Source organism: Silurus meridionalis, chromosome 18, assembly GCF_014805685.1.
Source record: "Silurus meridionalis isolate SWU-2019-XX chromosome 18, ASM1480568v1, whole genome shotgun sequence".
Classification (NCBI taxonomy): domain Eukaryota; kingdom Metazoa; phylum Chordata; class Actinopteri; order Siluriformes; family Siluridae; genus Silurus; species Silurus meridionalis.
In genome coordinates, this window is record NC_060901.1 from 25,142,359 (window position 1) to 25,169,904 (window position 27,546).

General features: G+C 40.5%; 3 protein-coding genes across 16 annotated transcripts in view; 1 reads left to right on the forward strand and 2 right to left on the reverse strand.

The window, feature by feature from the left end:
• LOC124401363 (DNA (cytosine-5)-methyltransferase 3A-like) overlaps positions 1–4,368 on the forward strand; it is a 61,179-nt gene extending 56,811 nt beyond the window's left edge. For all 13 annotated transcript variants that reach the window (XM_046873620.1, XM_046873623.1, XM_046873621.1 and 10 more), the window contains one exon: positions 468–4,368. In XM_046873620.1, the coding sequence (XP_046729576.1) occupies positions 468–609 (142 nt within the window). In that variant the 3' untranslated portion in view covers positions 610–4,368. The remainder of the gene's footprint in view (positions 1–467) is intronic.
• A 2,773-nt stretch (positions 4,369–7,141) lies between these two features.
• Positions 7,142–16,578, reverse strand: gnpat2 (glyceronephosphate O-acyltransferase 2). Its single transcript, XM_046873659.1, has 16 exons — positions 16,396–16,578; positions 15,413–15,586; positions 14,473–14,649; positions 13,903–14,032; positions 13,680–13,807; positions 12,905–12,980; positions 12,609–12,760; positions 12,198–12,328; positions 11,860–12,083; positions 11,321–11,569; positions 10,854–10,933; positions 10,431–10,571; positions 10,233–10,332; positions 9,364–9,457; positions 8,589–8,650; positions 7,142–8,153 (listed from the first exon to the last, which is right to left on the reverse strand). Exons 1-16 carry the CDS (start codon positions 16,408–16,410, stop codon positions 8,110–8,112), a joined length of 1,977 nt encoding a protein of 658 aa, XP_046729615.1. The 5' UTR covers positions 16,411–16,578; the 3' UTR covers positions 7,142–8,109.
• Positions 16,579–20,071: 3,493 nt separating this feature from the next.
• Positions 20,072–27,546, reverse strand: part of lpin1b (lipin 1b) — a 15,574-nt gene continuing 8,099 nt past the window's right edge. For both annotated transcript variants that reach the window (XM_046873637.1, XM_046873636.1), the window contains 9 exons: positions 27,122–27,214; positions 25,948–26,015; positions 25,733–25,874; positions 25,468–25,616; positions 24,946–25,032; positions 24,057–24,209; positions 23,814–23,928; positions 21,650–21,753; positions 20,072–20,883 (listed from right to left, as the gene is read on the reverse strand). In XM_046873637.1, coding sequence (XP_046729593.1) covers positions 20,697–20,883; positions 21,650–21,753; positions 23,814–23,928; positions 24,057–24,209; positions 24,946–25,032; positions 25,468–25,616; positions 25,733–25,874; positions 25,948–26,015; positions 27,122–27,214 — 1,098 coding nt within the window. In that variant the 3' untranslated portion in view covers positions 20,072–20,696. The remainder of the gene's footprint in view (positions 20,884–21,649; positions 21,754–23,813; positions 23,929–24,056; positions 24,210–24,945; positions 25,033–25,467; positions 25,617–25,732; positions 25,875–25,947; positions 26,016–27,121; positions 27,215–27,546) is intronic.

A 27,546-nucleotide genomic window follows, 5' to 3' on the forward strand; every position in this document is an offset into this window, starting at 1 on the left:
ATTGATGGGTTCAATGATTGATAGTGTAACACATGGATGGATGGATGGATGGATGGATGGATGGATGGATGGATGAAGAGATCAACTGTTTTAGTTCCAGTTAATCTGGAAAGACATCCTGTATTTAAAAAATTTACTAATGAAACCCAATATAGGATGGATGGCCAGATAGATGGATGAATTGATGGAGGTATAAATGGACCATTGGATGGATGAATAGATGGATGGATGGGTGAATTCAGGTCTGGATGAATGGATAATTCGAGACAGATTGATGAATGGATATAATCCCAGAATACATGAAGTTTGGATAATGGATAGACAGATGAGTGAATGAAAGGAAGGAAAAGTTTGTGCCCCCTTCAAAGGATCTTGGGTTCCCGAGAAGATTTCTTTGGTGGAACACCAGAATGAGTGTGTAGACCAAGATTTTTTTGTGAACTTTTTTTTTTTCTTCTCCTGTTCAGGGTGTTTGGATTTCCTGTCCACTACACGGACGTGTCCAACATGAGTCGTCTGGCCAGGCAAAGACTCCTGGGAAGGTCGTGGAGCGTCCCGGTGATCAGGCACCTGTTCGCGCCGCTGAAGGAATACTTTGCCTGTTACTAAAACCCCACCCACCAGAGTCACGCCGTGCCATCCCGCGGCTTGCTCCGCCCCTTCATTTGCATAGCTCCACCCTCCTCCTTCATGCGTATTTTTTTAGTAGTTGCCTGACCACTTACTGGTGCTATTCATCAAGGAAAGAAAAAAAAAAAAACAACCCACGTTTCGTCCGGCGTTCACGTCTCACTTCTACATGTCGCCTATTTATTGAAGACTTCGTCACTTTTTTTGGCCGCTTGTTTCGCGTTTCAACAGACTTCGAAATCATTTACAACTTCAGACACATTTCACATCTGTGATCACACGGCTTCTCTGAGGAAAAAGAGACATGCTTGCATGAGTGTGTGGATGGAAGAGGGCATGTGTTTGTGTGTGTGAAAGAGAAAGAGAGGGAGAGGATGGTCGTCTCTTTGAGCACAAAGCAGATTTGAGGGTCACAGCATCTTCGAAAACTAAACCCAAACACACACACACACACACACACACACACACACACACACACACACACACACACACACACTGTCCTAAGGCCATTTACATCTTTTACCCATAATCATGTGGTGCAAACACACACTTACACACACACACCAAACAGCTGATACACTGTTTACAGTTATATCATGGTACTATACAACTACACAACTCCTGTACAGCCCATACGCTGGTACAACTACGGTGCTCTCTCTCTTTCTCTCTCTCTCACTCTCTCCCTCCCTCGATTATTTCTTCTCTGCCTTTTTCTCCTTCTCTCTTGCTCGTCTTCCCTCGTTCTGTCGCGTCCCGCTATCTCCCTTCCTTTTTTCCTTTAAAAAAAAAAAAACATTTGTCTCTCTCTCTCTCTCTCTCTCTCTCTTTTTTTCTTTCATTCTCGCGCTTTCTCTTTGTCTCTCCCTCAGCAATACTGATGCACAGCCACACTTGAGGCCTTACTGCTGGGGCACACAGTGACTGACACACACACACACACACACACACACACACAGAGGATCCGAATTGTCTTGTTGCGTCCATGTTGGGAGTTTTTCAACGTTAAAGGCTGATGCAATACAGTTTAATCTTCTCACAGTGGTTCGGAAAGAGGAGAGAGGAGAGAAAGCTCTGTATTTCAACACACACACACACACACACACACACACTCAGAGAGCTGCCGCGCTTCCAGCCCAGGCCTGCAGGGGGCAGCGGCAAAATACAAACAAATCGTTCCTTCCACAAAGCACTGTGGTGACGCTAGCGAGCACCAGCGGAACTCATTTCTACTGTAAATCACACGTCTGACTCCACCATTTTTACTGTACTGGTGTCGTGTGTGTGTGTGTGTGTGTGTGTGTGTGTGTGTGTGTGTGTGTGGAGAAAAAGTTTTCCTCAACATGCTTTGCTTTTTTGTCCGACTGAGGAAATGATCACAAAAATCTCTTCGGGGTCTTGTCTTCTCTCCTCTACTCTTCTCTTCTCTTCCTCCTTTTCCTGGTTCTGGGTTTAGTCTAGCGTTCTGTCTGGCTCTTTCGATTTCAGCGGGGTGCAATTCCACCAACCATTCAAAACCTTTTGAGGAACTAAACGGTTGTAGAACAAATGAGAACCAGAACTAAGCAGTTCCTGTGCTTATGGTTTAAATTGGAACTAAAATAGAACGTTCCTGCATTGTTCTTGTGGTGGAAAACACCCAAATCCTCAGTCCCTGAAAAGGTTCCTGCGACAGAATCGCAGTTCCCAAGTACAACAAAGGTTCCAAATGTGGCCGAGGGTTTCTAGATTGCCGAAAAAGTGTACCTGCAATGGAAACCGAGTTCCCAAGTACAACAAAGGTTTCAAATGTGGCGGAATTTACGAGACTGAAAGGGTTCCTACAATAGAAAGGCATCTAAATTTCCTGAAAGGGTTCTGCATTTGAAATGTTTCCAGGTTCTTGAAAAGGTTCCTATGGTGCCTAAAGTGAGGTTGATGCCTAAACTAAAAAGGTTCCTAAAGACATGCCTAGGTTCCTGAAATGGTTCCTGGGTTGGAAAATCTTATATTCCGGATCCGTTTTTTTGATACTTTTCCATCCTCCCGGGGGGTTCTGGGATAGTGGCCTCTGCTGTGTGATGTCGTAATATCTGGTCACATGGTGCTCCCAGAATTCCTTCGGCTTCAGTGGGCGTGGCCCGTCCCGGTGGGTGTGTAGGTGCTTAACAAAGTGCACACGACTTCCTAGTTACGGATCGAAATAATATCTGGATTACTGTATTCTCTCCACGCTGTAGTCGGATACAGATTGACGTCCTGGTGCTTTCAGGAGCGTCCCCCGGGACACTGGGGAGGTCTGGTGGGCGTGGCCTATTATGGTGTGTTGGTGCTCAACAGTGTGCGCTCGCCTTCCAGTTATTAGTGCGGATAATCGGACGGGGTTTACTGTATTTCTTGCCGTGCTGTTGTACACATCGTTCAGATCCGAGGTCGACAGGACATCCTGGTGCTTTCTGGCGCTTTCTCGGGATTGTTTTTTTTTTTTCTCCCCCGGATTCCCAGATTTTCAAGGGTGTCCTTGTGAAATGAGACACTGATATCTCTCTGCTTTAAAAAGGCAGACTGTAAAGACATTTCTCTGCCACTTTCCAGACTCGGCTTCCTCATAGTCACTGGAATGAAAGTCCTTCAGCAGTGCTGGTCCTCGCAAAACCGAACTCCGTCCCCCGTCCTTGCCCCGTACACACCCCCAACACAAAAATCGTTTTCCCTTATCGGAGTCTCCTCTGCTGTGGTGCTGTTCGACTGTGAATGAACCTTTAACCTTCGGTAGCTAATTTTGGAACCACTACTGACCCATCACGATGATAGTAAAAGATATTTGTAGGTCCTCTATCTGGCTACCATATCGCTGTAATAATACCGTGGAGCTTCAAGGGTTCTTTTGAAACGGGTGGCAGGCTCACCAACCAGAACTCCAGGTGCTGCTGGAGTCGGGCAAATTCCATCGCAACCAAAAAAAAAAGGGCTTGGACCTACTTCTTTTACCTATTTGAATGACTTCTTTCTTCTAGCATACTCACTAATAACAAGATGCTGTGAACTGGGACGTGTGTAAATTTCACAGCGCAAAGAAACAACGGACGCTGCGACTTCTATAGCGTGCTGCATAAAACTCGTTTAACAAATAAGCTAACGTTAGCTTCCCAGTGGTAGCTAGCAAACAAAACCGAGGGCTTTTTTTTTTTTTTGACTCAGCACAATTTCTTTGGACGCCAAAGAAAAGCTCTCACACAAGTGACTTTTTTGTTTCTGTCTTTCTTTCTTTTGAACTTGCCGCATCGGTTAATTACTCCACTTTATACTTTCGAGGACCAGCACTGATCATAACGAGCGTCAAGAAAAGTGGCCCTCATTTGCAAACTAACATCCAGACAGCTAAAATCCAGACGCTAAGCCTGGCTTTTGGCATAAAAAAAAAAAGATGCGTCGAAACGCATCCGAGTATAACTCAGGCCCACACGCCATCCTTTTCCAGACTCACTTCCTGTGTGGCCGAGACGGGACTCCATTCAGCCGAGTTTCAGCAGCAAACCAACTGTACATAGCTCTGTTTGCCTTTCGTTAGCATTCGATCATGTTTTGTGCTCTGGGTGTGTTTTCTCAATCCTTGTAGGCTAATTTCGGTGTGATCCTAGGCTGTGTTAGCGTAGCTGTTGTGATTAGGAGACTGGCCAAAGGCGGAGCGCAATTCTAATAAGCTGAGACGGTGGTGGTGGTGATGACGATTGACGATAATAATGGAGGTGGTGGTGTTGGGGGATTAAAATCTGCAATTCTGAATTTTCCTTCCTTTCTTTTGCGTATTTATTAATAGTCACAAGCGAGAAAGAGAGGACAAATTCGAGAGCCGACCAATAACGCAGTCAACAGCTTTACGAAGGAGGAGGGTCCCTTAACAGGCTCGTTTTACCATCTACACCGAGCGCGAGGGGGGAAAAAGGGGTTTTAAAAAAAAAAGACGGGGAAAAAAGGTGCTATACAATTTATTCTTAAATGATTTAATAAAAATAAAGAAGTAAATAAATATAGAAGTAAAAAAAATATATTGTCGGGGGGGGGGGGAATTAAGGATTGACCGGTCTTGACAAATGACTGTTTTTATGTTGTCGTAGTAATGGATTTAAGAAAGAAAAAAAGCAAGAAAAAAAAAAAGCACTATTATTTTACTCTTTTATGAATATATTAACAAAATGCATTTTAACTTTGTACTTGATGATGTAAAAGTAGAAAACAAAAAAACAAAAACAAACAAACAAAAAAAAAAAACAAATTTCATGTGTTTTAGCCTAGACATCACTGTAGTATGAGCGTCTTGATGAGGAAGTCATTCTGTTAGACTGGACACTCGCTCCATCCTGAAAGGTTTCTGTGCACTGATACGTAACTCGCTTTAATCCTTGGCAGCGTAATCGACATTACCCAACATTCCTTGCTCCACGTAGTCTGGCTTTTGTTGAATTTGACTGTAATGTTGCGTTGTTTTCTCTCATATATATATATATATATATATATATATATATATATATATATATATATATATATATATATATATATATATTAGGGGTGTAATGGTAGATGTATTCGTCCCGAACAGTCACGGTACAGGCGTCATGGTTCGGTTCGTGTACTCCGACAAAGAATTCACGGTTATTGGCGTCCCGAAGGGGGTCTGTGTGATAATGCAACACTATCACAACAGGAAAAAGCAGCAATCCAAAACATTGAATTGAATCTTAAATTTAATGCATTTGATGTTTTTGTCGTTTTTTATGACAGGGTTGGGCTTCACCTTTTAAAGTGTAATATATAGTCTCCTAATTCAAAAGTGGTATTTTTCCTAATTCGATTTAATTTGTACTTTCATATCACAAGACGGTTTTCAGTTCCGTAGCTGATAGCGACCAAACACTAGTGTCTGTATAAAAGTGACAGGATAAAAAACAGCAAGCACTTTGGATTTGTTGTTTATTTTTGTTTTACTGAAACCGTATCGAACCGTGACCCCCATACCGAGGTACGTACCATTACACCCCTAACATACTGTATATATATATATATATATATATATATATATATATATATATATATATATATATATATATATATATAGACACATGTATCTGATTGTTGTTGCCTCGATATTTATTGACTACAGCCATGTCCTACCTTCTGTCCATCATATCTGGTATGTCAGTTGCATCCATCTCTCTATCTCTCTCTCTACCCTTTATTCTTCATCATGCTCCCTCTCTCTTTTTCTCTCTTTTTTTTTCTACTCGCTCTCTCCATCCGCAGCTGCGTTACTGCTGCGACTTGCAGACAGCGTGAAGAGACAGAGAGAACGCATGAAAGAAAGAAAAGAAAGAAAGACGTATAGAATGACTCCTTTCTTATGTATTTGTGCTGGGGAACACTTGAATTAAATGTACTGTTTTTGTGCAAAAAAAACTTTTGTCTTGTCTTTGTTTTCAATGCGGCTTGAATTTGGGCAAAGTATTGGGACACTGACTTTTCCAGTCGTACACTATATTTCCAAAAGTATTGGGTCACCTGGTCATAAGTACGATATGTGGTTTTTGAGCATCGCATCCCACATTTAGTCCCAATTCTCTCTTATAGTTCCCTTCACTCTTCTGGGAAGATGTTCCACTAGATTTATGGAGTGTGCTTATGGATATTTGTGTTCATCAGCCACAAGGGTGTTATGAAAGGCAGGTACTGATGTAGGTGAGGAGACCTGGGGTGCAGTCGTTCCAATTCATCCCAAAGCTGTTCAGTAGGGATGAGATCAGAGCTCTATAGCAGGCCACTCAAGATCTTCCTCTCCAAAGCATGTAAACCAGATCTTCAAGGAGCTCACTTTGTGCACAGGGGCATTGCCATGTTGGAAGAGGTTTGGGTTTCCAAGTTCAAGTGAATGCGGTAACAGTTTGGAAAGGAACCACATACAGCAGGAAAGGTCTGGTGACCCAATACTTTTGGTATTATAGTGCATGTGGTTCTTTCTTTCGGAAGAAGTGGAAGATCTCTTGCTCTTGAGCTCCTACACTATTGAAGATCAGTATCTTACCCTGTCTGAATGAGCACAAATCTCCACAAAATCTAGTAAAACATCTAGCAGAAGAGTGGAGTGGAAGGATTATACCAGCAAATTGGGATCTCAATGTGGTAACAAAATGAAATTGTGTTGAAATAACGAGTCGATGACGACACCTTTAACATTCAGTGGGCGGGGCTAACCTGAGGTAACGTTGATGGGTGGAGCTAAGCAGCGATAACAAATGGGTGTAGCTAGTACTGTGTACTGATTACACGAAAAGTTTGAATAGATTTATTATATACGTATGTAAATAAACGTTTAAAATGCTATTTAAAAAAAAAGGAATTCTTGAAACATTTTTTCTGCTCCTGACAGGATGTGAAAATGTAATACTGATATTTTATACAGAGCGAATATTAAAAATAAAAATCTATGTATCTATAATTTAAAAAAAAAAGATTGATCAATTAAAAACAGGAAGTGGAATCGCGTGGACTCCATCACACTTTTTTTTATTCCTAACGTATTCTACAAAATGATACAGTACGCTATTTCATGCTGCTTTAAAAAAAATTATTAGAGTTTTTTTTATTACAAATTATCTACAAATCAAAATATCTACAATTACAGGCCAGCAGGGGGAGACAGGTGTGTTACTGCATCTACAGTCTACTGAACAGCTACGAATGACGTGTTACAGCGAGTAACAGATTATTCGCTGCCACTTTGCTAATACTGAAACCTTCTCCCCCCCCCCCGTACAGTGTTTGTGAAAAGTTTGGAAACACCAGGGGGGTTTTATTTACGGGTTTGGAGACACATGCGTGCGCTTGTTATTTAAACAAAAGACAAGAACTCATGAGTGAATAAGTGAAAGAAACTTCTGTGGACATTTCTGTAAGAACTGTAAGAACTTGTGTAAGATGAAGACCAGGAGAGAAGATGTGAGCATACTGCCTCACCCCCACACCCAAACAGGGGAAGTGGTTTGATTTGGTTTGGATGGAGACTTAAAACAGAAAAAAGTGAAAGGAGCCAACATGGCAACCAGTCCATACTTCAACGCCATGCAATTTCTCTGGAACAAGATGATGACCTCAAGCGTACGTCTGAGTTCTGTAAACGTTATTTAGACAGTGTTATTCATCATGATATGACCTGCCCAGTCACCGCACCTAAATCCTACTGAACTGCTCTGGGATGAACTGGCTGTTATTTATGCTAAAGGAGGGATTATTTTCAATCGAAATAAAGTCTTAACTTTTATATATTTGTTTCTTCAAAATCAATCTTCATACCGTTATTGCATAGAAACAAAAGAAGCACGCATGTGTCTCTCAGAAACAAAAGACTATACCTGGTAGGATATTCTAAGAATATATCTTGGGAATGCATCTTTGTAAATTATCAAAAAAAATATAATAATAGAAAAAAGGCAGAAATGGAGGGTCGTGTCACAGTCTCGAGTACAAAGGCACCTCGGATGCGACGCTGCCATCTGGAGGCAAGAAGACAGGAGAGGATTTAGCATTACAGCGAAAGCGCAAGGTTCAGTATTAAAGTCAACATAATTATTGGCACCCTGAGGAGAATGTGTTTGTATTTGTGTTATTGTTATTGTTTAAAAATCTCAAGCTTCACGAGTTACAATCTTCTATTCAATATTAGACCCGGATGCAAAAAAAACCCTGTCGCCCTCGAATCACAAAATGTCCATTGAATGTTCCGCATATGAAATTTTAACGTGAGAAATGACACGTCTACATGCAGAAATACCAAACAGTCTCGGAGGACACTCGGGGTGCCAATAATTAGAATTCTACTACACGTCAATATTTAAGTGCTATTGCATGAGTGTGTATGTGCGTTACTACAGCTCTTTTTTTTTTTTTTTTTTTTTTCTCGATAAAAGAGCTGAAATCTGTTTTCTTACCCAGAGTGTCCCGTATTCTCCTCAGCACGTTTTGGTTCACCCTGTACTCGATCTGGTCAGCTCTGAGAACAGACAAATCAGGTGTTTTAAAAAGACAAATCAGCCAGAGATTAAATCTCATCACTCTAGGATCAGCACGCTAAACATACAGGACTTGCGATTGTTTTGACATTATCTTCTTAGTAAGAACTCACTCTATTTTAAGGATCTGAGGGATCCTGCTAGGTATCCACAATTCTTTGTTTTTTTCTTTCCTTGTAATTCCCTGGCTTTCCCACCAGATGTCACCATTCTGTCCTTGTGTCCCTAATTTAATTCCCATTGTTTGCACCTTTGTCTAATTAGCACTGTGTTGATAAGTTCCCTTTTTTGTGTCAGGTTTTTTTTGTTTAAGATGTGTGGTCTGTTTCATTTTTTTTCATTTTTTTTTCACGACCCAATTGTGAGAAAATAGTAGCAATTGCGAAAAAATCGCTCGTCTCCACCATCGCCATTTCAGTGACCATGCAGGAAGAGTAGTTTGTTTAATCAGGTATCCATTTTCAAAACAAGTAGGTAAGATCCAACCTAGCAATCGGTATCTGTAAAATCCACTACTCCCTACCACAAGAGCTTCACGAATCCTTGTTTGAGAAACACTGATATGTGTGAGCAGGTCATTATTTAATAAGCATCACTATCAAAGGGAAGAAGTAACAATAGGCAAGTCTTGATGGTGTTTTCCAGTCTGATGTTTACTCTAATGAAATTATTACACAATAAAATCTCTACTTACACCTGGCATTTAGATGCAGCTTCCATCCTGACCAAAGCCGAGAGAGCGTTCTTCAGTGTGTCTGAGGAAATACACTCGTATGAGCGCACCTCACCTGAAGGAAGAGATACAAAGTCTGAGGAAAGTATGGTGCAAGAAGGAAATTAAATCGATTTTGGTCCCAAATGTTTGTGTTTGGTCATACATTTTGGTCATAAATGTTACAACTCAATGGTTAAGGCTCTTGGTTACTGTTCGGAAGTTTATGGGTTAGAGCCCCAGCATCACTAAGAGTTGGGCCCTTGAGCAAGGCCCTTAACCCTCTGTGTTCCAAGGGCTGATGGCTGATCTTGTGCTCTGACCCCAGCTTCCTAACATCGCTGAGATATGCAAAGTAGGAATTTGTGCTTAAGCTTTTTTTCTTTCTATATGCAACAAGAAAAAAGCAGTAGATGGTACTGGACTCTGGATTGGAAGGTCAGATGTTTAAATCACAGCACCACCAAGCTGCCTCTGCTGGGCGCTTGAGCAAGGCCCTTATTCCCTAACTGCTCAATTGTAAGTCGCTCTGGATAAAATCGTCTCCTAAACGTCGTAAATGAAAAGGCTAATTCATATTATACAGCAGTTCCTCTGAGGTTAGCTAACTAACTAGCGTGTTCGATAAAAAAAAGTTTTCAGAACCTGATTTCATTTGCCTCATGGAACATTAGATACATAACAGCTTATATAGGTTGCAATTAACAGGTAGATTTTGCCCGTAAATAAAATGGTACAGAAACTGTTGTCCAGGAAATATGAAGAATTTATTTGCAAGATGATTTCCTGGAGGAATTTGTATTGTAATGGATCTGTAATCCTTCTGATGATACATGCTTGGTGATGCTCACCTGAGAGGATGAGTTTCACGGTGGCAGCTCGGATGTCGGGCACGAACCGTTTTTCCGTAAACGTCTGAAATGTTTCCTTGCCCAAAACTTCGAGCACAACCTAAAGATCATTTTGGCACAAAATTACTTCAGGAATCAGAACCCCAGTGGCCGAATCAATGGTCCGTCTGGAAACATGTGAACTCTAACTCTAATCACCTGGTACGTCTCAATAAACGGTTTGAGAATGCCACTGAGGAAGACAACGGTGTCCTGGGCTTCTCCGATCACACTCAGTGCGTGGTCTTGGATGCTCAGAGCTCCGCATCGCAGCAGGCCGGAGCAGCCCTCTTCAAAATCCTGAGATGTTGGTGGAAGAAGGATATCACAAGATGAGACTAAGGAGGTGCCATTATGAAGTGTCAGGAATCAAGGGGACCCTATTAGCAAACGACGACCATTTCAACTATTGAATCACATAGAATACAGATTAACATGGCAGAGGTAGAGCTGCGTCTTCCTAAAGAAACAGAACGGGAAAAGAACCTCTGCGCTTCGAGATGCGAAACTTGTTCTACTGTCTTCGTAAATAAAATCCACAAATACCAGGGTTCTCGATTTCACGATGAGTTCGGGTCTCACCTGCACCGTGTGTCCAGGAATGAAGATGAACTCGTTTGCCAAGAGGTCTTGCAGGAAACGAAAGCGGCCAAAGACGTCCTCTGGAGAGGAAACAAAACCAATCGTTGGAGATACTCATGCACAAAAAACACTGCTGTTCTTCTTATTCTGAGTTAATAACACTTGAGTGCAAAGCGTTCTTGCGTTCTTCTTGGTCACACAAGTCAGATTTGATGTCATTTTTACTTACAAATCCGATGTGACTGCTGAATTTGCTTGGTCTAAGGAATTTAATGAATGAAATCAACTGAATTAATTTCCAATTTGAAGCATGAGAAATTAAATGGCTTCAAACTCTCAAGCAGTCCATTGAAACTAAGCTTTCACAGAGGATAGATATATAAAAAAAATCCACACACCTACAATTTGAGTACAAAAGTGTCCTATGTGGTACATCATGTCATGTATAATATATCATTTGCACACACCTTTGCTGTGGCTTGGAGCCATTGCCATGGCAGCAGCCACCAGTGCAGGCCGAGTAAACACGTGCAGTGCTTGGTTCCTGTAGGAGGCGCACATGAGTACTGAGGACGCTCGCCTGAGCACGGCCTCCTCTTGAGTGATGGGTCCTGGCCCCTCCTTTTCGACCAGTCGGACACGCCCATTCTCGGACTGCACTACAGCGTGATGCAGGGCCATGCTGGAGGACATCACCTCCAAATCGGAAAGCTGTGCTGAAAAAAGAACAAAAAGTGCAGTGACACTGTATTTCATAAGAGGGGAAATGAGAAGTATTGGCTCGAATATACTTTTTACACACCCTTTTCTTTATTTCTTACAACGAAGAGCCTAAACTGACCATCCGCATGGTTGATTTGGCACATGTTTTTACACTGGATGCCCTTCCTAACGCAACCCTCCCCATTTATCCGGGCTTGGACCGGCACAGGGTCGCCTAATAAAGCTGATACAGTAACCCACAACACAATCTTGGAACAAATATCAACAGTAACTGAAACAGTACCAGGCCAGTCGATCTGGGCTCCAAGTTGAGAAGCGAGCGTCCTCAGGCGCAGGGTTTTCTGGATAAACACATTCCAGTCCAAGTCATCGGGGTTCTGCAGGAGTATTAGAGCCATGAGACTCCATGGGCTGAGGACCGAACCTCGCTCCTGCAAGTGCACCACCAAGTGAGCGACATCACCAACAAACTCCTGCAGATTGGCGCTGAGCTTCAGTGGCAAATCCCTGAGAGAGGAAGAGAGATTATTGATCATCAAGTCATGATCTCGCTGTTTCTTTAGCAACCTTAGCAACCAAACACTTCTTAAAAAACTGAATGTTAAGCACTTGACATGTTACCTGGGGATCAGGTTGTACTGACCGCGCTGGATCCTCCCTTCAGCCAGCTCTCTCACGGACACCGGGTTCCCAAAGTATACGTGCATGCAGCCGTAGTTCTCCTCCAGAACTCTGCGAGCCTTAAGCAGACCCTGTACACAAACATCGCAGTTTTACCAAAACTACCAAAGTACCTTGTGCATATTCTACATTAAATGTTGCATAAAACGGATAAAAATCAACACAATACTGCATGACTTGAAAAACAAAAAACATCAATCACCTGAGGTACAAGAGAAATAAAACACCTCGGTGCTGCTATACGTGCTTCCTTTTCTGATTATTTCTATATTTTCAGCACATCTTGAAGTGTGTCATTCCCAATTTCCCAAAAAATTAAAAGGATTAGTAGGTAAGTGTGAAGGACGGCACCCTGGTGGTCTCGCTGGGTTTGGGAACGCCGAGCAGCTCGTGAGCGAGCAGAGATTCCTCCAGGACGCGATCGTAGCTGATGCTGATGGGAACCAGGGTGATGTCGTACACCTCGCCTTTGAAGAACGGCTCCAAGACCATCTGCATCATGCCTACACACACATTTCCATCCGATCGGATTTCAGGGTTTCGAAATCTGCCATGAGGCCTTCGAAAATTACCTTTACATCTACAAGGAATATATGACTAGCTTCGCTGACCCGTGTTAGCATGTACCTTTAATGCGATTCGCTTACCCAGTTTGGGTTTCAAGGACTTCAATGTCCTGCTGCGAAGTCCTTCCACGAAAAACTCCAGAGGAGCAAATCCTGTCTGAAAAAACAAAAAAAAAAACAGGACGGTTTTATTTGAGCAAAAAGTGAAATAAATAAAATTTATTTGCTAACAACTTCTCGATATTGGCTAACCTAGCCAAGTAGCTCCAGTATACACATGCTAGTGTGAACAGCTGACTAGTTAGCTTGATTTCTTGTGGTATTATATTATAGCTAACTATTTAGCTAACAAAATAATTGAAAGTGGAATCGGGAATTGCAAAAAGTGGAATTGTACCTCTCGATAATCAGCTAGCGATCAAAATAACAAGCCTGAGTTACTAGCCAGTTAATAATTGCTAGGGTAAAGGATGTGGGATCTATTTTTATATACTATATGGACAAAAGTTTTGCGACACCTGGTTTTTCAGCCACGTCTGGACCTTTGCACAAAGTTGGATCCTCACAATTGTACAGGACGTCTTCGGATGTGGTAGCGTTACATTTTCTCTTCACTAGATCTCCTGCTATAGAGCTCCAAACCTATTGGGATGAATTGGTCACTTCCTACAGGACCCGACTTCACTTGTGTCTAAACGAGCAGAAATCTTTAAAAAATCTCCACAAATTCTAGCGGAACATCTCCCCGGAAGAGTCGAGCTTATTAACTGCAAATGTGGACTTGTGGAATTTGATGTTCAAGAAGAAGGTTATGGTCAGGTGTCCACTAACTTGTAGTATATTGTAATTGTTTTACCCGCACTATGGTCCTGACGTACTCGGACAGCACGGCCCAGTAGAGCTTATCCGAGCCGATCGCACGGCGAATAAAGAACGCTCCGGACCGCCGCAGGACCTCACCAACCAGAGACATTCCCATCAGAGCTGGAGGAGAAATCAGTAACGAGAAACAAGAAGTTCTTGCACATCAAAAACAAACCCAATGTCAGTTTTTCCACTTGTCCCTAATAGATACTTGCGAATTCCAGCTGCGATGACGGGGACAGACAGGTCGTAGGTGAACATGATGTAGGAAAGCACCAGGAAGTCGATGTAGCTCCTGTGATTGGGCACCAGGATCACCGGGTGCTCCTGAATGGCCTGTTGGAGCTGGGAGGGGGCGGAGTTATCGGATCACCACGCGTGTTCATTTATATAGCTAGCAGTTCAAACTTAATTCAGCTCTTTTCGTTTTGTTTATTTGATGATTTTGGTAATAAATCCTGTCATGTGACATAAACTACATTTAATTTTGGTCGGATATCTTTTTTTTAATTGACAACTAAAATTTGTGTAGTTTTTACACGTTGTAGTACAACAGATAAGCCGAAAATGTGTCCACTTCTTCGTAAAATATCGCGAACACGATACAATTGTAAACAGGAGTGCTTAAATGATTAACTATTCAACATCCAAATAAAAGCTGACATAATTAGCTAGCTAGTTATCACACGTACCACCCAGCAAATTTGAATAAATTACAATAAAATTTGAATAAAATCACCATAATTGTTACATTTTCAGAGCATAAAAACGGCTTGACGACTGACCCGTGCCAGTCCGTCCTCGTTCACCCGTATGGAGCTGAATAGCCTCTTGAACACTTTAGTGAGAGCGAAAGCCATGAGGCGGATGAAGCTCAGCTGCAGGTTCTGACTCATCTCCTCCAAGATGCTCGTGGCCTCGTCCTTCACGCACTCGTACGGCTCACCCGTCTCTGCAGCGATCTGCGTGGAGTGTGGAGATATATTCAGATCTGCTCGGAGATCTCTCTGAGCTCTTTTCCATCTCATGAGAATCTTGGTCATGTGACCTGGTCAATCAGATTTATTTAGAAATGTATATGAGGTGGTATCAAAAGGGTTACACGTAGTCACAGGGAGCAAAGACCTTCATAGGTCAGTAAACAAAGTACTTTCTTGGAAATATCGAAACTTTTTGATACCCTCTCACCTGACCTTTCATAATACCCAAAACCCATAACCTGCGCAGTATGCCAATGCCCCTGTGTACAAAGCGAGCTCCATGGAGTTATGCCTTACATAGTTTGGAGATCTAGAGTGGCTTGCTATAGAGCTCTGATCTCATCCCTACTGAACACCTTTGGAATGAATTGGAATGCTGAGTGCACCCCAGACCTCCTCACCTACATCAGTACCTGCCTTTAGTAACATCCTTGTGGCTAATCAACACAAACGTTCACAAGCACACTACGAAATCTAGTGGAACATCTTCCCAGTAGAATGGAGAGAACCTGCATACCTTACATACACAGGACTACGGTTATCATGAACACTTCTGACCTGAAGAAACATAACCTCAACAATGATGGAACTGTAATGAATGCCATTTGGTGTCAGAGAGATTAGTCTGGTTCCCCAGGTTTCTCAGAAAGTTCCTCCACATTGGAGGAACACTGGAAGACTGTATACTCGTGATCGAATTTCTTGTGCTATGGTGATTTTGTAGCTGCATTTTTGACTATCTCACCTCGGAGATGACGTAGTGTAAATACTGCGACTCCTGCACCATCCTGTTGAGGGCGCTCACCGGAACAGGCGGGACCTGAGCACTGAACGTCCTGAGGGCGTGGCTGATATCACTGCCCCGCCTCCTTTCCTCCAGGACGTCGAAAAAGTTTTCGGGTTTTAAGGCGTGCGCTCTCTGTGGCAGAGGAGAACGAGTTGACGTTTCTCTCAGCGTAACGTATATCGTCACGTGACGGACAAGACGTGAAGATGAACAATTGGATTATACATTATTATACAATATTATTTGGCAATAGAAGACATTGAATGTATGGTTGTTGCATTTTTTAAAATATTCTAAATAAATGATTTTTAATGTCAAAAAGAACTAAATTTATAACCGATCTTCTTCTCTGAAAAGCTGCTTTGGGACACGGGTTAAAAGCGCTTTAGAAATCAAACCGAACCGATCTACATTAAATAATCTTGATATGATATTTATGTAAAATAAATAAATAAATAAATAAATAAATAAAACAAAAGCAAAACAAACAAAAAAATTTTTTTTAATCATACATTTACAATATTTAATAAGCAAATTATTTATGCATTTATTACTATTAATAATATTATTATTATTATTGCTGTTATTATTATTATTATTATTATTATTATTATTAATTGTATTATTGACCGCCATCTTTCTAGAAATTCTTGAAAGATCTTTATAATTCCAAAGTCTGGAATTTTTAGAGGAACAATATAAATAATTAATTATTATATATATATTATATTTTTTTAATCAAATAATCAATCATTATTTCATTACTTTTATTTGGGGTTTTTGTTTGTTTGTTTGTTTTTGTTTATTATTTAAAAAAAGGTTTGTTTAAGACTAGTAATGAGTTTCTCGGCTTGAGTAACAAACTTAGAAATTTCGCACTACTTTTTCTCACACACACACACACACACACACACACACTGAAGAATAAAACATTCTCATACCAGTACACGGTCCATGGCTCTGCGTCTCAGCAGCAGGTGCACGCGCTTCCTCCAGCCGGGTACCGAATCGGTTCATGCGCGAGCCCCAATCACCGGCTCCGGTTTGGGCAACTCCTCCTCGGAGCGGTTTGCGCGCGCGACCTTCTGCACCGAGAGCAGCTCCTTCCAAGTGCTGCGCAGATTCGACTCCCTTTGTGAGAAAAAAAAAAAAGAGTCGATTCTTCGATTGCATGGGCGAAGAATGAAATGAGTCGACTCCGAACCGAGTTTTAGAATCGAAGAGTGTCGATGAGTCGACTCTTTGAGACGATTACTGCAAGCTAGGATCACTTTACACATGAATTTAATAATAATTACTTTTCAGGAATAAAGTCAGGCAGTTCCATGGATTTCTCCTTTCACTGGAGCCGAACAGAAGCTTCGATATTTACCTCATAAAATGAGTTTTCAGTGCATCGGGGTTTTAAAGGGGATTTAAAAACGAAGGCGAGTTTTAACAGGAAAGAAATCGCAAAAGTATATATTGTTAAAAAAAAAAAAAGAAAAGAAAAGAAAAAAAGCATATTTTTGGAACTGTAGGTTTGAGCTTGTGCAGTTTGCTACAGATTTGGGTTGCGAGCTCTGATTCGCACACGTACTGACCTTCCTGATGAAAGGACATAAAAACGCTGACGTTACTGGACGCCTGCGAGATGGCCGACTCGAAATCTGATTGGTTAAGGCAACCATTTATTCTTATGTACTGTATTTTTATTTCAAATAATGGACAGATATAACTATAATTTGAAGGAACTTGGTTTTGACACGGCCGCTTGATGAGGTAACGCGATGAACGTTCGCCAACATATTGCTTGATCCAGAAACAATAATTGTTCGCTTTATTCAATTTGTTTTTATTTGAATAGCACTTTTAACACTGGACCCTGTTCCCAAAGCAGCTTTACAGAGACAAAGAGGTTATAAAGGATGGAATGTTTATGTTAATGCCTATTATGCGACAATGGAAAGGAAAAACTATCTGAGACTTCATGAGGAAGAAACCTCATCCATCCTCAAAGTTCTTCAGTTGCTCAGTAACTTCATGGATCTTTACGTTGTTCGTCTGGAACCATCCTCAGAGGAAGGGGGGATGGGACGAATCAGGCGAATGAGGAGAAGAAAGGGATAGGAACACTGGTTATTTGTACCCCAGGAGAATGTTCAATTCACAGAAAGGGGGAGGTATCAAGATGTAGAGGGGTAACAGCGGGAGAGAAAGAAGGCTTGAAAAGAAAACAGATGAAAAAAAAAGGAATCAACTCCTAAAGCCTGAATGCAGAATCGGAATCGACTCATTTACAGACTCGAACTGGCCTACTTTCACCAACACTTACCAGTTTGGGGAAATCCCTCTTATTCTCTTTTTTTTTCGCTTTCAACTAAATAACAAGTCGATTTCCTTCATTCATAGCGTTTACTTTATCACTTATCTTATAAAGTTACCTTTAAAAATCACTGGAGAAATCCGCCTATATTTCATATTTTACTCATTTTTTCAATATCAACTTTATTAAATATCATCCTCGACAAGTATCATCTGACTTTTGTTTGCCATTTTGCCCTGGGATTTCTATTATTCTGAGGAAAACATTTATTTTTCAATAAGAAAGTATATACAGGAAGATATACAGAGGTATACAGTGCATGTGAAAAGTGGAGAAACATCAGAGAAAAACACATCAAATTAGACAGTGAATGGGTGGAGAAAAAGTTTTGTGGACAGATTAGACACAAGAACTGGTGTAAGATGTGGTCAGACTGCATCAACCCCACAGTCAAACAATTCCTAATTAATTTCTTGCATTTCCCACTTCATTTTACTCAATTCCCCACTTTATTTCTTGCAAATTCCCCCTTTTTCCTCCCAATTCCCACCTATATTTATATCCCACTCTTTTTTTTTGCAATTCCTTACCTTAGTTCCCACAATTCCCACTTATTGTCTTGCAATTCCCCACTTAATTTCTCACAAATTCAACTTTGTGTCTTGCAATTCCGACTTTTTGTCTCTCACCTCTCCACTTCATTTCTTGCAAATTCCCACTTTTAATTTATCGCAATTCCCCACTTCATTTTTCTCATTTCCCCACTTTATATCTCGCAAATTCAACTTTGTTTCTCGCAATTCCCACTTTGTATCTCAAATCTCCACTTAATTTCTCTCAATCCGACTTTTTTTTTTACACTTTTTCCAAGCCGATGCATGAAGCGAGACATGTTTTGTGTATGTACATTCACAGGATTTCGGGTTACAGGTTGTGTATCGCGTTCGTTCGTTACGTAACGTGAGCCGATTCAGTATTTATGACTTGGGTGTAACCCAAACCACCTTTGAACCGACAGAATCCAGTGAGAGTCACATTGTAGGAGGTTTTGTTCTAAATCACAAGTCAAAAAAATAATTTGGATTGAAATCGGTTTATTTCGGAAAAGGAGTTCAGGAGCAGATCGGCGGCTGGAGCGAGGAGAAAGAGATCTTTCACAGAAAGAGTAACTCTTAACGAGACATCACACAGATATATTGGGATTTTGGAAGTCGATATTAGAAAAATAAAGTTTGTATGATTCCGGTTTCGCTATGATTTATCGGTTATACGCGATTCAATAAATACATTCCGCTTTTGTAGATAAACACGGATACAGCATGCAGACTGAACTCTCACCAGCAAAATGTGATCATAAAATACTAAACAGTTCATTTTTTTCTTTAGTATTCATTGATCTTCATTCCAGATGTTCTAAGCGTTCGATCCAATGCTTTGTGGAGGTTTTTCAGGGTTGTCCAGTTTCCTCCCTTAATGAGAGGCCCTTAATGAGATGAATGTGAGTCGCTCTGGATAAGGGCGTGTATGTAAAATGTAAAGATCTAACCAGTTTGGAGACGAAGAAAAGTTGAAATGTTCCAAATACTCAGGGGAAAAAAGGTTTGCCTGATTCCCACATTATTTTGCACAATTCCCAAATTTTTCTTGCAATTTCCACTTTGTCACTTTTCTCGCGCGATTCCCCACTTTTTTTCCTCGCAATTCCGACTTTCTCACAATTCCCACTTTATATCTCGCAGTTACGACTTTATTTCTCGAGGAATAAAGTCGGATTTGGCAAAAATATTGCGGGAAATAAAACCCTAATTGCGAGAAATAAAGTTGGAAATTGGCAGAAATAAAGTCAGAGTTAGAAATAAAAGGCGGAATTGCGTGGAATGAAGTCAGATTTGTAAAAAAAAAGGATTGCGGGAAATAAAGTCGGAATTGCGAGAAATAAAGTCGTTGCGAAAAATAATGTCGGAATTAGAAATAAATTCAGAATTGCGAGGAATAAAGTCGTATTTTTAAAGAAATTGCGAGAAATAAAGTCGGAATTAGAAATAAATTCGGAATTGCGAGAAATCAAGTCGGAATTGCGAGAAATAAAATCGGAAACGCGACAAAAAACGACCCAATTGTGAGAAAATAGTAGCAATTGCGAAAAAATCGCTCGTCTCCACCATCGCCATTTCAGTGACCATGCAGGAAGAGTTTTTGAGCTTCTCATTGTGAGAATTGGCACAACTGGATCTCACAAGTTAAAAAGCTCCAAAAGCAGCGAGTTTTGAATAAAAATAAATAAATAAACATGTAGGACTGATACGTGGACGTGTGTTTGTCGACCTAAAAGCATCTACATTTATTTTCTGTGCATTAGATGTTTGAGGTGTGATCTTTCAGAAAGACGGTATTTGTCCGTAATTTGGAGTTAAATAAAAACAAGGTTACAGCAGCATTCCATGTGTCCTTTTTTTCCCCAGAAATCCCATTTCTCCCCATTTTTCGCTTCCGTAACATTCCTGTAACAGCACATCCATGTGAAGTTGTGTTGTTCTTCTTACAATTCTTGCATATTGTCGTTAACAAAGTGCTTTTGGACCGTTTACGGTCATATCCTAGCGGCTCTAAAGAGTCGTTCCCCTTTGTCGTTATGACTAGTTTTTTTTCCTTTCTTGTGAAATTAAGACAAAACAAAACAACGCGGTTCGTACGCATTGGCGAGAATCTCCTCGCGCCTGATTTGACGGAATGCGTTTGGGAAATAATAATAAAAAACACGTTTATGAACAGAAAACTTAAACACCACACATAATCTTTTAAAAAAAAAAAAAAAAAGGCACATCAAAATATAAACGGCTGCTCGGCTCTCGTGAGTCTGGAATGCGGAATAAAATCTCAGATAGCTGGCGTGATATGAAAAAAAGTGCAGAGTAAGATCTAATCGTGGAAGCTACGTCAAGATCCGCCGCTCTCTGTGTGTGTTCTTCCTATGTTCTCTGCGCCTGGACACTCGTCCACCAGAGGGAGCAGCTCTCTCCAAAAAGTGAAGTGGCTGTACGTGTCGCTGCAGGGGAAATCCGACGAGCTCATTCTCTTCAGCAGGGGGAAGACGTGATCTACCACCTCACCCAGACGCACGTACCTACACACACACACACACACACACACACACACACACACACACACACACACTTTAAACTCTAGTTGGCTTGCACCACTTCAATAAAATCCTAAGGATCTCCATGAAGGATCAAAGCTACTTTAATCTAACTGTTGGGTTGCCATTTTGGCTGCAGCTATCGATAATTTCAGTAATCGAGTATTCTACTATTTAGTCCATCGATAAATCAAGTAATCAAGTAATTTCTGAAGAGAAATTAAATATACATGAGAGAGAAAATAAGACGGGTCTGGAAATAAACAAGTCTTTTGTTTTTTCCTTTTTAGAAAAGCAAATATTTTTATGCCTGAAATTGCAACCTGTAAAAACTAAAACCATTTAGTGCATTTAATTGCCATAATTACAGCCAGCAACACACATTATTATGCAGATATATATATATATATATATATATATATATATATATATATATATATATATATATATATATATATAAATAAACGCACGTTTCCAGTGCCACGTTTATAAAACAAGACCCCAGAGCGGTCCAGAGTTTAGCGGGTGGTGCGTCGGTAATAATGGTCCGTGGGGAAACAGTGCTCAGGGTGTAGATAAATGGACTAAACGAAGCATAATAATTTGCCTCGATGCTTTTTTTTGTATTCAAATTACTTGAGGAATCGTTGCAGCGCTAGTAGTCATGGTAACAATCACATGTAGTATTGCTAAATGAACACACTGCACATAGACATCAGGGTGCAAACCGACACAGGCTCCGAGTACTTACGAGGACACGTTGGTCTTGGCGTGTTCCTGCACCAGCTCTCCTTTGGGATTGACAGTGAAGATTCTGTTTATTGGAACGCCCACTTCCTTATATGAAAACACGTCCTGCGAACAACACAGTACTCGGTATACTGTATTACCGGATGCTGACTATACGTGAAGCATGTCCATATTAATGATCTAATCCCAGTGAGTTTTAACCAGCGTGCAGTGGGAAATGATCCAATTGCACTTAATTGGTGCCAGAAATAATTCTATGGTTACTGGAAATAATTTGCGATTGTTCAGGGTGGGTGCATGCGATGTAGTGACCTGGCGGAGTAATGGAAATAGTCCTCCACGTCAGTAGGTGGCAGCGTATTGAGAAATAGATTCGAGACAATGTGGCGAAAGTTATCTTTCGTTCGGACTGAACTTTTGTCCGAGCAGGTTTAATCATCGTCTCCACACGAAACAAGATGCTTATTTTTCTTTTTTTTTTCTTTCTGAAATGAATCGTTCCTTAATATTTTTTTGCCACCCTTACAAAGAAAAGTCGAGAATTTTTATGGTAGGTTTATTTTTTCAGAGAGAGACAGAATTTAAAAAAATGTATCCATATACGTATACTCAAAAAAATAAAATTAAATAAAAATTTGAATAAAAAAAAAACCACATAAAATGAGGTGAATAAGAAATAAGAAATTCCCCATAAGAAATAATGTAAATTCAGATAATGCGTTTCAGGACCCCGAAAATATTAATATAAAATAGAAAATACATTACGATATACAGTAATACTGTACAGTGGAACCTCGGGTTACGAACGCCCCGGCATATGTATAATTCAGGTTACGAATCGCAGTTCATGAAAATTTTTGCCCCTGGTTACGAACAATATATCGGTATACGAACGTCACGCACCAAAAAAATCGCAGGCAAGTTGGTTGTTTTTGCTCTATCCACGCAGCTCGTCACATCAGTTAGCGTCCTGTGTCCCTAGCGAGAGCATCGTGTTACTTATCCGCTTGAACTTTTTCCGGCGGCAGCGTAACAACTCGTTAGTTGATGCTCGTGGAATGATGAGATGGACAACATTAGCCGATGCATAACCACTTTACTTGTTTTTATGAAGATAGATTAGCAGGGTTACAGTCTTTTCCGAAGTACAATACCCATAATGAATTTCACTCTGGACTTCAATACCAACTGATAGTAGCCTTAAAGAAACAGCTCTCATTTTCCCTCTAATGCAACAATTGTCTCAGCGTTCGTGTTAATAACACTGTCTTTAATATTCTATAATATAATATATAATAATATATAAATAATATAATATAATAAGATTCTCCCTCCAAACAATAACTCTCCTCCTCCCCTTCTACGAACGCCGCCTCCTGCAGCGAGTCTTCTCAAAGGAAAGTACCGGTAAAGATCTTTTCCTCTTTTGTATGTTTTTATGTGGTATAATTTTAATATAACATGTTAAAAGTAAATAATATTAGTGAATATTGGCTTTATTTTTATTTAAGTAATATTTTTGGTTGTCCAGAACGAATTACCGAAGTTTCTGTTCATTATTATGGGGAAATTTGTATCGGGATACGAACTTTTCAGGTTACGAATAAAGTACCGGAACGAATTAAATTCGTAACCCGAGGTTCCACTGTATAATACATGTACAAGTGATATTTGTTGTATAACTGAATGTTGTACGAATACATTTTTTAAAATAATTTTATTTATTTTTTTAAATCACCTTAAGTTTTGAATCTCTTTTTTTTGATTGAGTGAAATCGGTGTATTTGAGTTCATTGAGTTAAACTGAGTTGATTCTTGGGACAAAAAAATTGATAATAGGAACATTAAAGTCGTAGCATATCACAGTACTCGGGACACGATAGTCACAATTAAATGTACTTTTGCGTTTACTGCAGTGATATTTTACCTACTTTAACTCAAATGCATGGATTGGGTACTGCGTTTTCGAAATGTAAAAAAGGTGGGGGTCTTCATCAGGGCACCTGTTAGTGGGTGGGAAATATTTAATAGGCCTCAATTTTGTCCGTTCGCGTTAGGCGAGTTTGACAAATTGTGACGGCTAGACGACCGGGTCTCTAAAACGCTGGGAGTTGACCTGTGGGGTCGCTACTAGGTTTCTGGTGTGTATGTGTGTGTGTGCTCACCGTGGCTCTGTTTCCGAAGGCAGCGTAGAACGGCTGTGTGTTTGGATAGAACAGGTTCTTAATGTCGGTCAAGCACTCCACCTTAAACTTCTCCGGCTTCTTCTCGATCACCTCCCTACGAACACACACACACGAAATGATCACTGGTGTGTGTGTGTGTGTGTGTGTGTGTGTGTGTGTGTTACTTCTTTCAGGTCTGATTATTCAGATAATATTATCTTTTTTATTTGTGTGTGTTCTCACCGGTGCAGTGCTGAGAACAAGCTGCTGGGACTGAGCAGTACGGGACCCTGAGGCAGCATGGTGCCGCTCTCGTTCACCCAGTGTAAATACCCTCTGGTCATGTTCGCCATGCCGATCGCCCTCGCCGAGCAGTACATGAACTTGTAGCCGTTTCTGCGACGGAAACAATCTTCAAAACAGCTACTAAAAATCCTGTGCACCTGTGCACAAAGCCAGCTCCATGGAGATCTACTTTACATGGATTTGGAAGATCTCCCGCTATAGAGATCAAACCTTATGAAACACATTTGGGATGAATTTTTCCTCACCTACACTGGTTCCTTTGCTAACTTCCTGAATGAGCCTCCACAAAATCTAGTGGAACATCTTCCCAGAAGAGTGGAGCCTCTTAGAACAGCAAACTCAAAATAGTAGTGCTCAAAAAGTAGCTACATACTGCAGCAATCTGATGGTTAGGGTTTTTTTCGTCCATATGGTGTAAATAAAGTAGTGTCTATGAAATCACTAAAAATATGTTTGATAAAATATATATATATATATATATATACACATTTTTTATTAATTTCAGAATAAATAAAACTGTGTTTATTAGGTTTATTTTGTGTTTTAATTTTTTCTTTCTTTTACAAAAATATACTTAATTAAAATAAAAATATGTAGACCAAAATCCAAAAAAGAAAAAAAAAAAGGCAATTATTAATACGAAATAAAAAAAATACAAAATTAATAAAACAATATTTTGGCTTCATTAAAGTTCTCTGACAATTATAAAATCATAATACTAATTTTACTAGAATTAAATTGAAAATCCTAGCTTTAATATAGTAATTATTATAGTATATAATAATATAGTGTGTTATTGATTGACGACTGATCGCGCGGTTCTTACTGGCTGACTTTGTGGAAGAGGCGAGCGATGCCCTGGTGTGTCCAGTCTTTCCCCAGAGTGGGCAGGATGTGTCCGAGTGTGTCCGATCTGCAGGAACAGACAGATAGCATTTTTTTTTTTTTTTTTGCAATACACATTTTATATCTTTCACCAGAAATTGAGCGAAAAGCAGCCAACACGTACTCAACACCTCTGGGAACTCCTTAAGATTACTGGAAAACCATCATTTTTTTAAATACACATTTTTTTTGTATCTCTCCGGAGAGCGAACGAAAAGCAGCCAACACATACTCAACACTTCTGCGACCCAGGTGGCTACCTCGTGAATCTGATGGGAGGACGCCATGGGTTTGAGGTCGTTCTTTGGACCTTCTAAAATATAAAAATGTTTGTAGCTACATTTTAATGCCGTCTATCTGAAGTCCCTGTGTGAGCTGTTACTATAGAAACAACCGTATCACAGCTACCGTTACAGGAAATTCATTCCGACCAATCGGAATCCAGGATTCGAGCCTGGCTCACCTGGTGATGGTGCCGTCGATGTCAGAGATGATTATTTTATCGTCCCAGTTCCACAGGTAGATGGTTCCTTCGCAGCGACACGTGCCCTGGTACTGAGTGGTGACGCTGAACATCATGTCGTTCGGGCCTTCTTTTAACTGCAGTCTAATCTAAAACACACACACACACACACACACACACACACACACACACACACAAATGCCGGACTGTAAGCACTCCCCAGAAAAAGCTATAATGTTAGGTCATAATCTTAAGACGTTCGTACCAACTGTTCAGATGTCAGGCGGAGCGTTTTCCTGTAAGACACGCCCTTCTGGCATAGCGAGGCCTCTGATTGGGTGGAGCCGCTCGTCGGTTTGGTTGATTGGTGCTCCTCATCACTGGAGGACGAGGATTCGTCGTTTCGCCTGCGAGGAAATTGAGTAGAAACATAAGAACGCTGCGATGATCTCAAAGAAAATCCCTGTTTAAGACATTGACCTGTTGAGGGAAGCCAAATTCCCAGCATGCTCTTCTCCTCCAGGAGGTCCGTTGATGGTTGTAGAATCCTGAACACAAATCAAAGAGCCTGGCATGAATTTGTGATTAGGGTTGCAAAATGACTTTCAAGACTGGCAACTTTCCATGGGAATTAACGGGAATATATGGGATTTAATGGGAATAAACAGGGAAATTGTATGTAGTTGGAAAAAATAAAAGAAAATCTTAAAACAAATAGATTTAATGCAATTAATTGGACCTACAAAAGACATCCATCCTGGCGAGGATTCTACAGTTTCTAAATTCCAGACTTATCCAGACTCAAATATGCAGATTTCCCAGATTTTTAACACTCTTAAACATCTGAAATGATGATTTTTAAATCATGTTTGTTATTATATGACCAAATCATTTTCTCTCCATTTTGACGTCCACACCGAGGCGCGTTGACGAAAACGTAACTGTTTTTGTCCTAAGTGGATGAATATGCAGTGCGGCCGCCGTGTGGACTGTGTGTGGAATTGCAGGTTTTTCGAAAACGTGGGGTTTTTTTTTTAGTCATTCGCAAAAAAAGGAGCCGTAAAGTAAATAAACGGCAGGAGGAAACGACGTGGCTCAAGGCTTCTTACGTACGAATTTGCAGTCGTTTTAGTATGGATAAGCGACTTTTGCAAAAAAAATAAATAAACGACTGAAAATTAAAGCGTGGACTCGGAGCGTTTTTAGACGAAAGCACAGTTTTTCAAATTCGATAGCATTGATTTAAAAAAAATTACATTTGAGAAGTGTAAAATAGGGCAATAGTATGGAAACTGAACTATTTTTCAAAACTTAGCCAGACTTGGAAACCACTCAGCTCAAATTCCATACTTTTTCATACTTTTCCAAAAAACCTGGTCTTCAGGTACAATTACATAAATATTACATTTTACTTCAAAGTAAAAATTTGAATAAAAAAAAATCTGTATTGTTTATACTTGTTTGTATATGATACAGTTTATATACATTTCCCCAAATTTCAAATGAATTCCCATCAATTCCTGGTAAGTTTCCAACTGGTAATGTTTGCCAAATTTCCCTATAAATTTCCATAGAAAGTTCCCGAAAATTCACCAAGTTTTTCCGTCCCTTCGCAACATTCTCGTGTGTGAAAAATTCTTGTGTGTGTGTGTACCATTTTGGAGCTGTTGCCTCTCCCTCGCCACGAGAACCACCAGCGCCCTCCTTTCCTCGGCATCTTCTCCTTCATGATCTTCTCCACGGTGGCCTGTGAGGGACATGCACAGAGCCGGAAAAAACAACCTCAGCAACCGAACGAAAAAAATGATAAACAAAACTGGAGGAGAAAACAAACAAACAAACAAACTAAATCGAGCTCATGCAGGAGGAGGAAGAGCTGCGAGAGACCGCTAAGGAGGAAGTCGACACTGCGTTTAGACAAGAAAGAAGGAACTCCAGCAGCGAATGGATTCCAGCCGAGCAGGAGAACTGAAGAGTTGGGGCGAGTGAGCAAAGCGAGAAATAAACAAAAACAAGAGCGATACAGAAAGAGAGAGAGAGAGAGCAAGAAGAAAGAGGTTTTATGGATTAACATGGACA